Source organism: Sylvia atricapilla, chromosome 8 (assembly GCF_009819655.1).
Source record: "Sylvia atricapilla isolate bSylAtr1 chromosome 8, bSylAtr1.pri, whole genome shotgun sequence".
NCBI classification, from domain to species: domain Eukaryota; kingdom Metazoa; phylum Chordata; class Aves; order Passeriformes; family Sylviidae; genus Sylvia; species Sylvia atricapilla.
The window spans coordinates 21,644,865-21,657,000 of record NC_089147.1 but is presented as its reverse complement, the minus strand read 5'-3'; the positions used below and the strand labels follow the sequence as shown (position 1 = coordinate 21,657,000).

The 12,136-nt window shown below is 39.3% G+C and overlaps 1 protein-coding gene across 10 annotated transcripts in view; it reads right to left on the bottom strand.

The window, feature by feature from the left end:
• Positions 1 to 12,136, bottom strand: part of KAT6B (lysine acetyltransferase 6B) — a 110,107-nt gene that overhangs the window by 26,447 nt on the left and 71,524 nt on the right. For 8 of the 10 annotated variants that reach the window (XM_066324079.1, XM_066324080.1, XM_066324082.1 and 5 more), the window contains 2 exons: positions 11,082 to 11,243; positions 6,118 to 6,211 (listed from right to left, as the gene is read on the bottom strand). In XM_066324079.1, coding sequence (XP_066180176.1) covers positions 6,118 to 6,211; positions 11,082 to 11,243 — 256 coding nt within the window. The remainder of the gene's footprint in view (positions 1 to 6,117; positions 6,212 to 11,081; positions 11,244 to 12,136) is intronic. The other 2 variants (XM_066324085.1, XM_066324089.1) reach the window with 1 other exon arrangement.

The window sequence follows — 12,136 nt, the reverse complement described above, 5'->3', positions numbered from 1 at the left end:
CCTTTTCAGTCTCCTTCAAACTGTGCCTGAAGACTAACCTAGGTTTCATGGAATGCAGTTTTTTCAGCTTCCTTCAAAAGTATCTCCTAACTGCTGGCCACAAGAAATAAACACACTGTCCCCATTCTTACCAGTATAGGTTTATGCTACCTGTAGAGACCTGTGGGACAGAAAACTTCTCTGTCTACAGCACTTCTCTGGGCTCAATACACAAGGCTTACCACTTCTGCATGACTGGGCACTAAGCAGTGAACATCTTCCACATTTCCATAGAGAGATGCAGATCTTCTGAAACAAGTGTAAACTGGAAGGAATTCAAGAATGCACTTTACAAAGCTATGCATCTTTTTTTTTTCTTTTTTTTTTTTTTTTAATCCCTATTCAGTGCCCCATCACCATCCCTCACTTCTCAAGGAAAAAGCATACAGGATTATGTATAACAAACGCTTTTGAGGATATCTGTACTTACTCCCCACACACTTTCAGCCCAGAACATTTCACTGATTCAGCTTTTGTGCTCAAAAACCCCTAAATGGTTATACAGAAACATCTGATTGTAGGAATGTGCAGTCAAGAGGACAGGATGAGAATTGAGAGCAAAGAAACAAGCTTTAGTTCCAGATCTTCAGTCAAGTTCTTCAAAGCTGTAAACAGCAAATAAACATTATGAAGAAGTAATGTAGGCTAACGAATGTTGCGACTAACTGAGCAAAAGAGTGAACCTCTCTCAGTTACCAGCTTAAAAATATCACTGATGGTACTGACCTCCTTTACCAATGGCTCTGATACTTATTCATTAAAAGCATTTAGGAGGAAAGAACTTCTCATTAACAGTTTTCCCTTACGCCTAGAGCAAATTTTTTTTGTTCCTCTCACCCTTTGGAAACTTGCCTTGCTGGTGCTATACCTTAGCTGTTACACAAGTGCTGTTACTGCTCTTGTTCTGCTGCTTCTGCAAATCAGGACTTGAAGATTTACTTACCTGTTTGAATAGAACAAGAACTAAAAACTTGACCAAGAAACAGATTTGGGGAAATGAGTAAACAAGGACATTTAACAGAGCCGATTTTCCTACACTAGAATAGAAGTCCTCAGGTAATATAAATTTTATTTGCTTCTTCCAATTGCCTTTCCCTATTATGGTTTTCTCACAAAAAATCTGAGCTACACATCCTAAATCCTAAAGGAGAATCAGGGGTTAAGTCAAGCTAAGTGAAAAAAAAAAAAAAAACACCAAAAAAACCCCCAAAAAAACAACAGCCTTTTCAAGTTGCATGCAATAAGTGATAGCAAAGTTAAAAAAAGTTAGCCACTGACTTTCCCACACAGACAGATGAACCAAAAAACCCCAAAACCCCACAAAACAAAGAATGTATTTAGCCCAAACAGAATCCCAGCATCCTTAAAACATGTTTCATCTCTTGAGCAAGAATAATAATTTCACAAGAAACAGATAAACCAAATAAAAACAAGGAATTCTGAAGGGGAGGAAGAAACTGCTACAATCAGTTGGACCAGAAACAGCCTCAAGATAAATAACAAAAGGCTACCAAGGACTTTGCTCCTCAGCATTAAGCCCAGTTGTTACTGTAATGCAAATGAACTGTCAACATCCTAGCCAGCACAGTTGGAAAGGTTTATCCTAACAGTCACATGCATTTCTTTTCTTCCAGCTGCTGGCTAGGCCTCCAGCATGGAATTTGCAATCCAGTACAGAGAAATGTGAGACTGTGACAAGATGAGCTTTGTGAAAAAGTATGAATCAAAAGACGACTTTAAACTTAGAGAAAACAAATATGAAATACTGCCGTATTTCATTCTAGTAATAATGAATTCTGTGTTAGATATGCCAAATAAAGAAATACTAATATGTTCTGGCACTGCAGTCTAACAAACAGAAATAGAAAGCATATGAAGATTCCAGGCTTTGCAAGAGCTCGAATCAGGAAAGCAAAGAAAAATGTCTTGTACAGAGAAGCTGCTAAAGTTTATAAAAGAAATGGGTCTGCACAGAGTGAAGCTACAGCACTGTAGTTTCAGTGGTTGCACTGTCCATAGCACAGCAGCAGCACAGGCTGAACTGACAGACTGACCACGGCTCACCCAAACGCAGACATGCACCATCCTCGGGACAGGGATGAGAGCTGTGCATCACTGCAAAAGGTCTTGAAATGAAACAAACCCACAGTGGGCTCTTAGGCAAGAACGCCTGCTTTCCGTTTGATTTCTGGATCAACTTCAGCTGGAATCTACTTGCCCAAAAGCTTTATTTACAGCAAATACAAAAGATGGATGCAAAAGTCAATTATTCTCCCTCATATAAAACCCTGTAATGACAATCCACTAAATCCCACAGAATACAGGAACAACAAGAAAATGAAAACAAAACAAACAGCCCAAACCGAAGAAGTTTGGCAGGAGCTTTCATTCCTGCAAAATGCAGCAAGGTATAAATATAACAAGCAAATTAAGACCCTAATTCATTTTCAGGATAATCTTTTTATGTTAGCTACTCTCTGAGTGCAAATCAGATTCCCTATCCCTATGTGAAACATCAACTAACTGTTACAAAAGAGTACTTAATAAAGCATACTTAGTGTAAACAGAGTGCAGACTTCCTGTAAACCTTCATTTGGTCTCCAGTATGACATGCTTCAAGAAAATCAAACAGGGTAAAACCGATTGTCTTAGGGTGAATTAAGCAAAATGAAGTAGTATCAAGTCTTCAATTTTACAAATCAACAGTTTAACCATTTAATAAAATATTTCTAACTAAACTTTTTTCAATTTCTAAACAGCCCAACAAGTTTCTATCACAGTCAAAATCTAACTTCCTCACAATTAATGAAAAAAAAAATCTTACAGGCTTTAAAAACATACAGAGCATTTTTTTTAACAACAACATTTCTACTTAAATGATGAATGATATACAGAAAACTAGAAAAGAAATTATTGCTGAAGGCTGTCAGAGTAGCAAACTCAGACATTTTACAGCATGTCTGCTTCTCACAATAGTTAATTTCCTCTTCTGAAAACTCTTCTTTCCCACAGGTGAGATTATAGATTCCTGAAGAGACAGACCAATGGACCCTTATATTGGTGTCTACAGGGTAAGAAATACTGCTATTACCAGTTTGAACATGAAATACAGGTAAGCATAAATGTAGTTAGGAAAATGTTAAGTTAAAAAATACCAAAAATCAGTGGTCAGAAGACAAACACCCATTTTTCCTTTAGCAAAATGAAAGAATTTATTTTCCCTTGCTAGTTACAGCATGACCATATAAGACTTATCTGTGAAGATTAAATTAGTTCAAGACAAAAGAATGCATCACAATCTGAACAAACAAATGCATTTCACTTACCAAAAAAAGAAGCAAATTTTTACCACAAACTACATTTTCAGCAGACTGCTGACAAAGCAGAAGTTGTGTCGTGGCTTAAAGGCTGCGTTCTTTCCAGCCTATCAAGTGTCTAGATATATACAAAATAATGTGAGCAGTCAACTGCTTGCAACCAGTTCTTTAAATCTTCCCTTCTGTGGTTTGTAACTATCATTTTCTGAAAATTACTTGCTCAGTTAAATTTTTATTATTATAGTCTAAACACTGTTCTGGTTAGTGTTATAAAAAAAGACAAGTACCAGTGACTGCTTCACAGATTTCAAAATAAAGCAGTTTACAAGCATTACCCACATAACAAATGAAGACTTAACATTCAGAGCATAAAATTTATCTTGCCATGACTTTATGAGAACCTGACAGTCTAGATAATGTCACTGGCAAAGAATGCTTAAAACTATGATAAACTTGGTCTGTTCAAGTTTAGAATAATAACTGGGGGAGTTGATATTGTATCTTCTCAGACCAGTTAGAGCAATTTATACTCAGGAGACCACAAGTGAACAGAAAGAATAAAGCACAGAGAAGATGGGAATTAGTCACAAGGCAGAAACATATCAAGTTCCAAGAAAAAGAGTAAATAATTAATTTTGAAGGGTTTTCCTGTACAAAGACAGATTTTGTCACTAATTCAGATGAAGTTAGGCCCCATTTCATGGCATTCAGCCTCCCTCCTGAAAAAGATACAAATACAACGTAGGAAAACTAGCCTTGAAAGTTTTCCCTTTCTTTCTACAACTAGGGAAAAACAGCCACAAGCAGTTCCCTCACTACCTTTCAGGTAGTTTGCACCTTACCCACAGTGCAGAGCCAGACTTTCTCAGTCATCTCTTGGATTTTCATTCTGTTGGCAAATGGAAGTGTCTGATTCTCAGTTAGTTAAGGGAACCTCTATTCAGAAAACAAAGGGAAAGCACCGAAGCACACACTGCCTGTGTGCTCATGAAGCAGGCAGTCTGGCAGCCACAGCAGAAGCCAAAGGTGTCTCTGGCCTGTGCCCGGTTTGTACAGGGGCAGCCCATACCTGCGATCTGAACGTGTCTGCAAAGAGGGAAGATCTAAGAATAGCACCACATAAGCTCCAAGCAAGTTATCACATAAAACCTAATGATTCAAACAACCCCATGTACTTCCAGATTTTTCCAGAAGGACAAGAGGAAGGCCAGAACACGCTATTGATGTCCCCAGACTGAGCAGCACCAGGCACAGTAGTAGACCAGAGAGACACAGCATACTCATGCTCAGATCTTCTGTGGAATCCATGGGTTTCATGGCTGTGCCATCAGTTTTGTATTTATAACCACTGCAAACTCAGCCAGAATAACATTTGTTCAGAGCGCCTTTTTTTTTTTTTTTTTTTTTTTCGAGAGAGAGAGATAGAGAGACCACAGAGTAACAAACAAAGGAAAAGCCTGGAAGCACTTACCAGTGCCAAATTAAGAGTTCCTCATCTCCTTTTGCAAAAAAAAAATCCAATCCTAAAGCAGGGCAAATTTCTACCTAAGTAAGCTTAAAGTTCTCTCTATAGATCCGGAAATATGTGGTACTTCTCACAGCCTTTGCTAAAAGGTCGCAGAAGGCGCACAGTGGAACAGCTGCTGTGTTCCACTCCAGTGACAGCTACATTTCAGTGGTGGATTAAGTGGTCCAGAACCATTTTTACCTAACTCACAGGGGTATAGTGAAGGCTGTTTATAAAGCCATGCAGTGATGGGACATACTTAGTATCTTTATACACTCTAGCACAGTCATGCTGGGTACAACACTGCAAGACACAGAACTTGAAAACTCTACAGTTACAAATGATTGTCTTTGTCCTGCTGTTATACTGCAATCTATTATTATTTGCATTTTAATGTTCTTGCATACACCTTCAGGGCAGGAATCCAATTATCTGAACTATCTCTACCTTCATGTAATCCTACAGCACTTTATAAAACATAATAGTGAAAAGGAACCACATACAATACACACTAACTCCTTCTCATCCTCCTTCTAAATTACAGTGGAAAGATGGATTCAGTAGTAATGAGGACACTCAATAAGAAGTTTCCTTAGATAATTTTGTTTGGAGTTCCACTGTACATTAACGATTTGGGGAATAACAAACCTATATTTAAACAAGCGTGCCTGAAGCTTTATAACAGGTCAGATAGCTGTTTCTAACAGGTCAGACAGCTCAGCAAAATAAAGCAGCAAGTACATGTACAGCCACTAACACCTACACCCTTTCTGGTAACAATTTTCACTAAGAAAGTGATGAACACAAAAAACAAAATACTTTTCTTCCATGGGGCAATTCTTCAACTAAAGCTTCTGGTTTTGACTAAAAGAAGATACAAGCTAGAAAGATTAGAATGGAGAGAATGCCTCAGACTAACACCTTCTTAGCTATAATCACAAATAATTGCCTCTTCTTATACTAATGAGCAAAGCAAAATGGAAAGTAATTTAGACAATTCATTGAGGGTAATAGCTTTGTGAGCTAATATTACTGCCGAGAGATCCATTCTCAATTTCCTCGAGTACAATAACAGAGCAGCACTAAGTTTTTTCACTTCAGGGAGCTTTTCTATCCTATGTAAATATAAACAGAAATCCCATTATCTATTGATAAAAACAACGAAGTGAGTTAAATAAAGTTTCATATGTTACACTTCCATATAACAGCCATCAGCTCCTTGGATCACAAGTGTAAATAAAATACTTCACTTACTGAAATCAATGAGAAACCTTCCAAATCCTTGCCTTTGGTATTGGGGCATGATCATTATGCAGGAGACATTGTACTTCTGCTGGCAAAGCTTTTCCTGTGGGAAGGAGAAACAGATCAAGTATGTCAAAGCACTGCTGAAGTGGGCAATTGCCTGCACCTGCTACTGTCCTTGTAAAATATCCCAATAAGGTGAACAGATGCATGGGTTCAGTACCAAAGTCAAATAATTCCACATTAATGTCTAATTTCAAGAAAGAAGTATCAAACATAACATTCAGAATATTTTTAATTAGTTAACCACTTGGCATCTTAAAAATTAAATATTTGTCTGAACAGCACAATAAAGTTTAAAGGTGGTAAAGGAGAAAGACAGTAAGAAGACGGAAATATTTTCATGCTTCACTGACCATTCTCTCAAGGATATGAAAGTGGAATACAAAATCCATACACACGGTGAAACTGTATTTTCTGTAATTGCTACACAAAGTGCGCCTGCAGGTTTTCACCTTTTTTTTTTGTCTTCTCTCTGAATATGTGGTCAGGGTGCAGAGGAGGAACCCCATATGTGCAGAACTATGCAGTTACACTTGAAGCATATTAAGTTTTTCAAAGCTAGATGCTTATCACCAGAGATAATCAAGGCAGAATGCTCAGAAACAAAAGCCTTTCAGACAGAATGAAGTCATATACAGGCAATGGGGACAAATACTACACTGACTGTTTAAGACAACAGAAGCTAAGATTAGGAAGCTGTTCTAACCATAAAAGTTTATAGGTTCTTTCCAGTTTATTGGTAAGAAGGAAGAGCTTTGTCACCTTTAAAAGATTACATCCGAAAATCAGCAATAGGCAGTTTTGAGGGAGACCAAAGCAACCAGAAATATCCAGGTCAGTACAACTGACAAGGAGCTGTGATAATCACATATATAGTTTCATCAGCTATCATTTCAGCCTCCACATAAAATAGCACTGGACCAGTGACAACATGACAGGATCACAAGCCAGTACATTCATTCCCAAATACTCCATTCGATACCCAAGCCATATTTCACAAGGTTTCTTAGTTTCTACAATATAGTTAAATATTTTCTCTGTACAGGCTTCCCAAACTCTTAAGACTACTGCTAGTAAGAAGTCCGCATCCTGGCAAAACGTTTATAACCAGGTAAGAAAAGTCAGAGCATTTCTGCCAGCAAGAGCACACACACATGTTTATTTTTTTCAAAAAGAAGGAGGGTGGAGAGACATAGACAGATGACATGCAATGATTTGAGATGAAGATTTTTCCATAAGTTCTGGTGGTGATAATACTTGTGATCATCAGATCACACTGTGATCAACACAGACTGGCCAAAAGCAACAAGGGTGGAGTGGAAGAAAACATATCCATTGCTTGAGGGACAGTGTGCTAAGGACATCCTTCACTCCACCACCTCAGAAATGGCAGGACATGGAGATCCATGTGGCAGCAGGGATACAAGGGTTATTCCTGTGTTAGAAACCATGGAAGTGCCAGAAAATGGTCACACAGGAATTAGAGCTGCTCCCTCCCAAAAAGGCAGCAGGACTGAATCACCCAACTCAAGTGCACCTACCAACACACACAGCATGGTCAACAAACAGGATTAAATGGAAGCACAGCACAGCAGGAAAACTATGACATAGTTGCTATCACACAGCCATGGTGGGATCACTCACACAACTGGAGTGCTGAAATGGATGGTTATAAACCCATCAGAAGGGATAGGTGAGGAAGAAGAGGCAGTGGGGTAGCCTTTTATTTTAAGGACTGCCTTAAGCTTAATCATAGTGATGGAAGAGCTGAGTATTTCTGAGCAAGAATCAGAAGGAAGGGAGACAGGGCTGATATCCTGGTGAGAGTCTGTTACAGACCACTCAACTACAATGAAGAGGCAGATGAATTATTCTGTAAGCAGCTAGAGATAGTCTCATGATCACTAGCCCTTGTTATTGAGGGGCACTTGAATTTACCAGATGTCTGCTGGAAATTCAGCACAGTAGAGAGGAAGCAGACTAGAAGGTTCCTGGAGTGTGTGGAATAGAACTTCCTGGTACAGCTGGTGAGTGAGCCAAGAAGGGAAGGTATACAGCTGAACCTGCTGCTTGTGAACAGAGGACTGCGGGAGTGATGTGATGACTGAAGGTTGTCTTGGGCACAGTGATCATGAAAAGATAGCTTCTGTATCTTGAAGAAATAATGAGGGGGGTCAGCAGAACTGCTACCTTGGAGTTCCACAGGGCAGACTTTGGCCTGTTTAGGATGCAGGCTGGGAAAGTCCCTTAGGATGCAGTTCTGCATAGGAGCCCACAAAGGCTAGATGTGCTTAAAGAAGGAAATTTTAAAAGATAAAGGAGCAGGCCATCCCCATGTGCTTCCAGATAAGCACACAGAGACAACATGACTGGTTGAACAGAGAGCTTTGTCTCAAGCTCAGGCAAAATGAGCCTATCACCTTTGGAAGAAGAGGCAGGCAACAGGAGGGCTTCAAGCACGTCGTGAGTTTTTGCAGGGAGAGCAGTAGAAGGGCCAAAGCACACCTAGAAGGCCAACTGGCCACTGGCATACAAGACAACAAAAAAAGTTGTTATTCTATACCATTCACATAATCACTGGAGCTGGAAGTAAGGAATTCTCCACTTCCAAGAAAGGGGCAAGGTTTTGGGTGGAAGTAAAAGAGAGTGTGTGGAGGGTCCACAGACACTTCTGTCCTTTTCCAGAGCAGTGCATGCAGTGCTGCTGATCTTGACTGGAGGGTTGTCCACCTTTTTTTTTCACTGTTCCAGGCCTTGGGGGGGGGGGGGGGGGATGTAGGGGGAGCAGCAGGTCACCTCTGATGCAGTGAGCATTTTGCATGTAATCACACTCTGTTACACACTGTTGTTATTAGTATTGGTGCTGTTAACTCTTAATTTTCTTATCTCATTGCTATTTCCAGTAAATTGTTATCCCAACCCATAACCTCTGCATTTTGCCTATCACCAGAGGGAGTGGGGAGAGGGGAGTAGCTGCAAGGGGCTTAATTTCCAGCTGGGCTTAAACTACAACAATGAGGAAAGGCTGAGGTACTTGATGCCTTCTTTGCCTCAATCTTTAAGAATAAGACCAGCTGTACTCAGGGTACCCAGACCCCTGAGCTGGAAGACAGAAACAAGGATCAGGATGAAGTCCCTGTGATCCACAAGAAAATGCTTAGTGACCCACCATGCCACTTAAAACATCTCCAAGTCCACAGAGCCCAAGGGAACTGTTGGAAGAGCTCACTGAGCCACTCTCCACCACTTACCAACAGTCCTGGTTAACCATAAAGGTCCCAGTTGACTGGAGGTTAGCAACTGTAGAGCAAATAAAAAGTGGCAGAAAGAGGATTTGAGGAACTACAGGTCTATCACCTGACGTCTTGTGCCAGGGGAAGGTCACAGAGCAGATAATTTTGGCTGCCATCACATGGTACATGCAGGACTACCAGGGAATCAGGTCCAGCCAGCTTGGTTTTATGAAAGGCACGTGCTGTCTGATTAACCTTGATCTCCTCCTATGACAGGGTGACCCACTTGGCGGAGGAGGGAAAGGCTAAGGATACGTTCTATTTGGGCGGAGGATATGTTCTATTTCTCTTATACCCAGTAAGTAGTGACAGGTCAAGAGGAAATGCCCTCGAGTTGCACCCCTGGAGGTTCAGACTGGATGTTAGGGAAACTTTCTTCACTGGGAGGGTTATGAAGCATTGGAACAGGCTGCTCATGGAAGTGGTAGAATCACCATCTCCAGAAATGTTCAAAACACTTGTAAATGTGGCACACCTGGGAACACTGTTTAGCATCAATCTTGGCAGTGCTGGCATCAATGATGCCAAGGGTATTTTCCAATATTAAACATTCTACGATAAGGAACAAAAATCAAGAGACTCACCTTAAGCTGCAACACCCTAAATAAATGGAGAAAATACTTGTCTAAATAAAAGTTGACTTGTTTGTCACAAGAAGTTCTGACTGACATTAAAGACAGTGTGAATTGTGCCTACATGTCTCACTTTAATTCCAGCAAGGCCCACCTCAGAATGATGTGGCAAGACATCCAATAAACAGGCGTGTATAATAAACAGGTAGTCTGACAAGACTTTTGGGCTTCTCCTAACTACTATTTTTCCACAAATCACATATTCAAGAAAGAAAATATATAGTCATTAGGAGGTAGCAATTCTAGGATCAGGAAGCAGTGAACTTCTGAGTAACTACCTATTCAACACATCCCTTAGGGGTAAATTATGGACAATAACGGAAGCTGTTCCAGGCATACCTAACTATAGATCATTTTTCTTGGTCATCTTTGTCAGGATAGTCCACTCAAGCATTATTTCTGTCAATAGCAGCCATCTATTACTTGAAAATCAGCCACAACTGACACATCCACTCAAAATAAGGCAGGCACCATGAAGTTAGGCAATGCATTCTTACATGGGAGCAGCAAATAACTGCATTAGATCAGACTGCACACAAGAGAGCAACATCACTGCCCATTTACATCTAAATAGCCAGCTGGAACTGCCAGCAGTCAAGCCATGAAAACACATCAACATTCCAAGTACCTGCAACTTTTACAAGTTAGGCTTGGCATACTAATGCAAAAATGTTGGGGAGGGAAAAAGATTTAAATATTCAACTGAAACCACAACGAATTCTGAAAACAAAACAAGTGAAGAAACAAAATCCCCATACAAGAAAAAGCCCACCCAATCCATGTGGCTGAACGAATTCTGAATTTGCATCAGTCAGAGGCAAGAAAATACAGTGTATTTGAGACAATGCACATAATATTCAAGATTTACAGAGAGGCTTTCAAGCTTTTTTTCCCCCAACTTCTGATTTTTCTTTGCTGTTAGCTGAAGTATTAAGGAGAACAGGACACTACAAATATTAAATAAACTCACTTTTAAAATTTTTACCTTAGAGAAATATCCAACTAAATGGCAGCCTTTCTCATCATTTTTTGTAAGGACATAGAAGAGGAATGGTTCAACATCATAATACAAGGTTTTGTGGTCCAGAAAGAGCTTAGCTAACAAACAAAGATTCTGACAATAAATTTTGCTCACATTTCCATCAACCTAGAAAAGCAAGACAGATGCAGTTATTTCCATGACACCAACAAGTTAGGACAAAACAACTTACTGAATCAATCATATCCTAGAAGAAAACATAAACAGTATGCTGTTACAAGAAACAAACAAACAAAACTCATTAAGGTTCAGAAGAGAAATGCCCCAATTTCTTCTCAAATAAGAAATCTCTAGTTAGTGCTAATTACGTAGCATTTTTAAGTCACGGCTGAGTGTCTGGATTTATTAAACAAAGTAACTTAAGCTTTTAATTGTTCAAGACAGACTTAGCTCTTTCACTTTATTTCTGAAATGAAAATGAATACGACTGGCAGATAACAAAAATGCACTAGTTAAAACTGCATTTAATTGTGGTTTGCTAGAAGGCAGTGGAGTACAACTTTAAAAAACAAAACCCAAACAAAGAAGTGTATTATATTGAATCCTTAAGGTATAAAGCCAATAAATGAGTTGCAAATTATGTATCAATCACATCAGTGTTTTGGATAAATCAGACAAGACAAAATTTCCATGCCAGGCTAAAACACTATTGAGTGAGAGAGGTAAATTTCCTGGCTAAATACTACAATTAGTCTAGGTATATTATGAGTGTAAAGAGTCAAGCTGTGATTCAGACAGCTACAGAAAAGCCAGACACAAATGCAGATTTCCTAGATCAATTAGGTACTTCCTGAAAGGCTCAGTCAAAGGCAACACATTTTTGAAATAATCTTAATAGAAAGGTTTGCTTGTACTATTTTTTTTTTTTTTATAATGGCCATAGCTGTATTTTATTCAGAGAGATAAATGACAGGAATTGTGCAGAAAAATAAGCTATTCTAATATGTTTTGAGTAAGAACCCTAGTTACAAATGTAAGCAAACCCCATCCTTTTGGATATA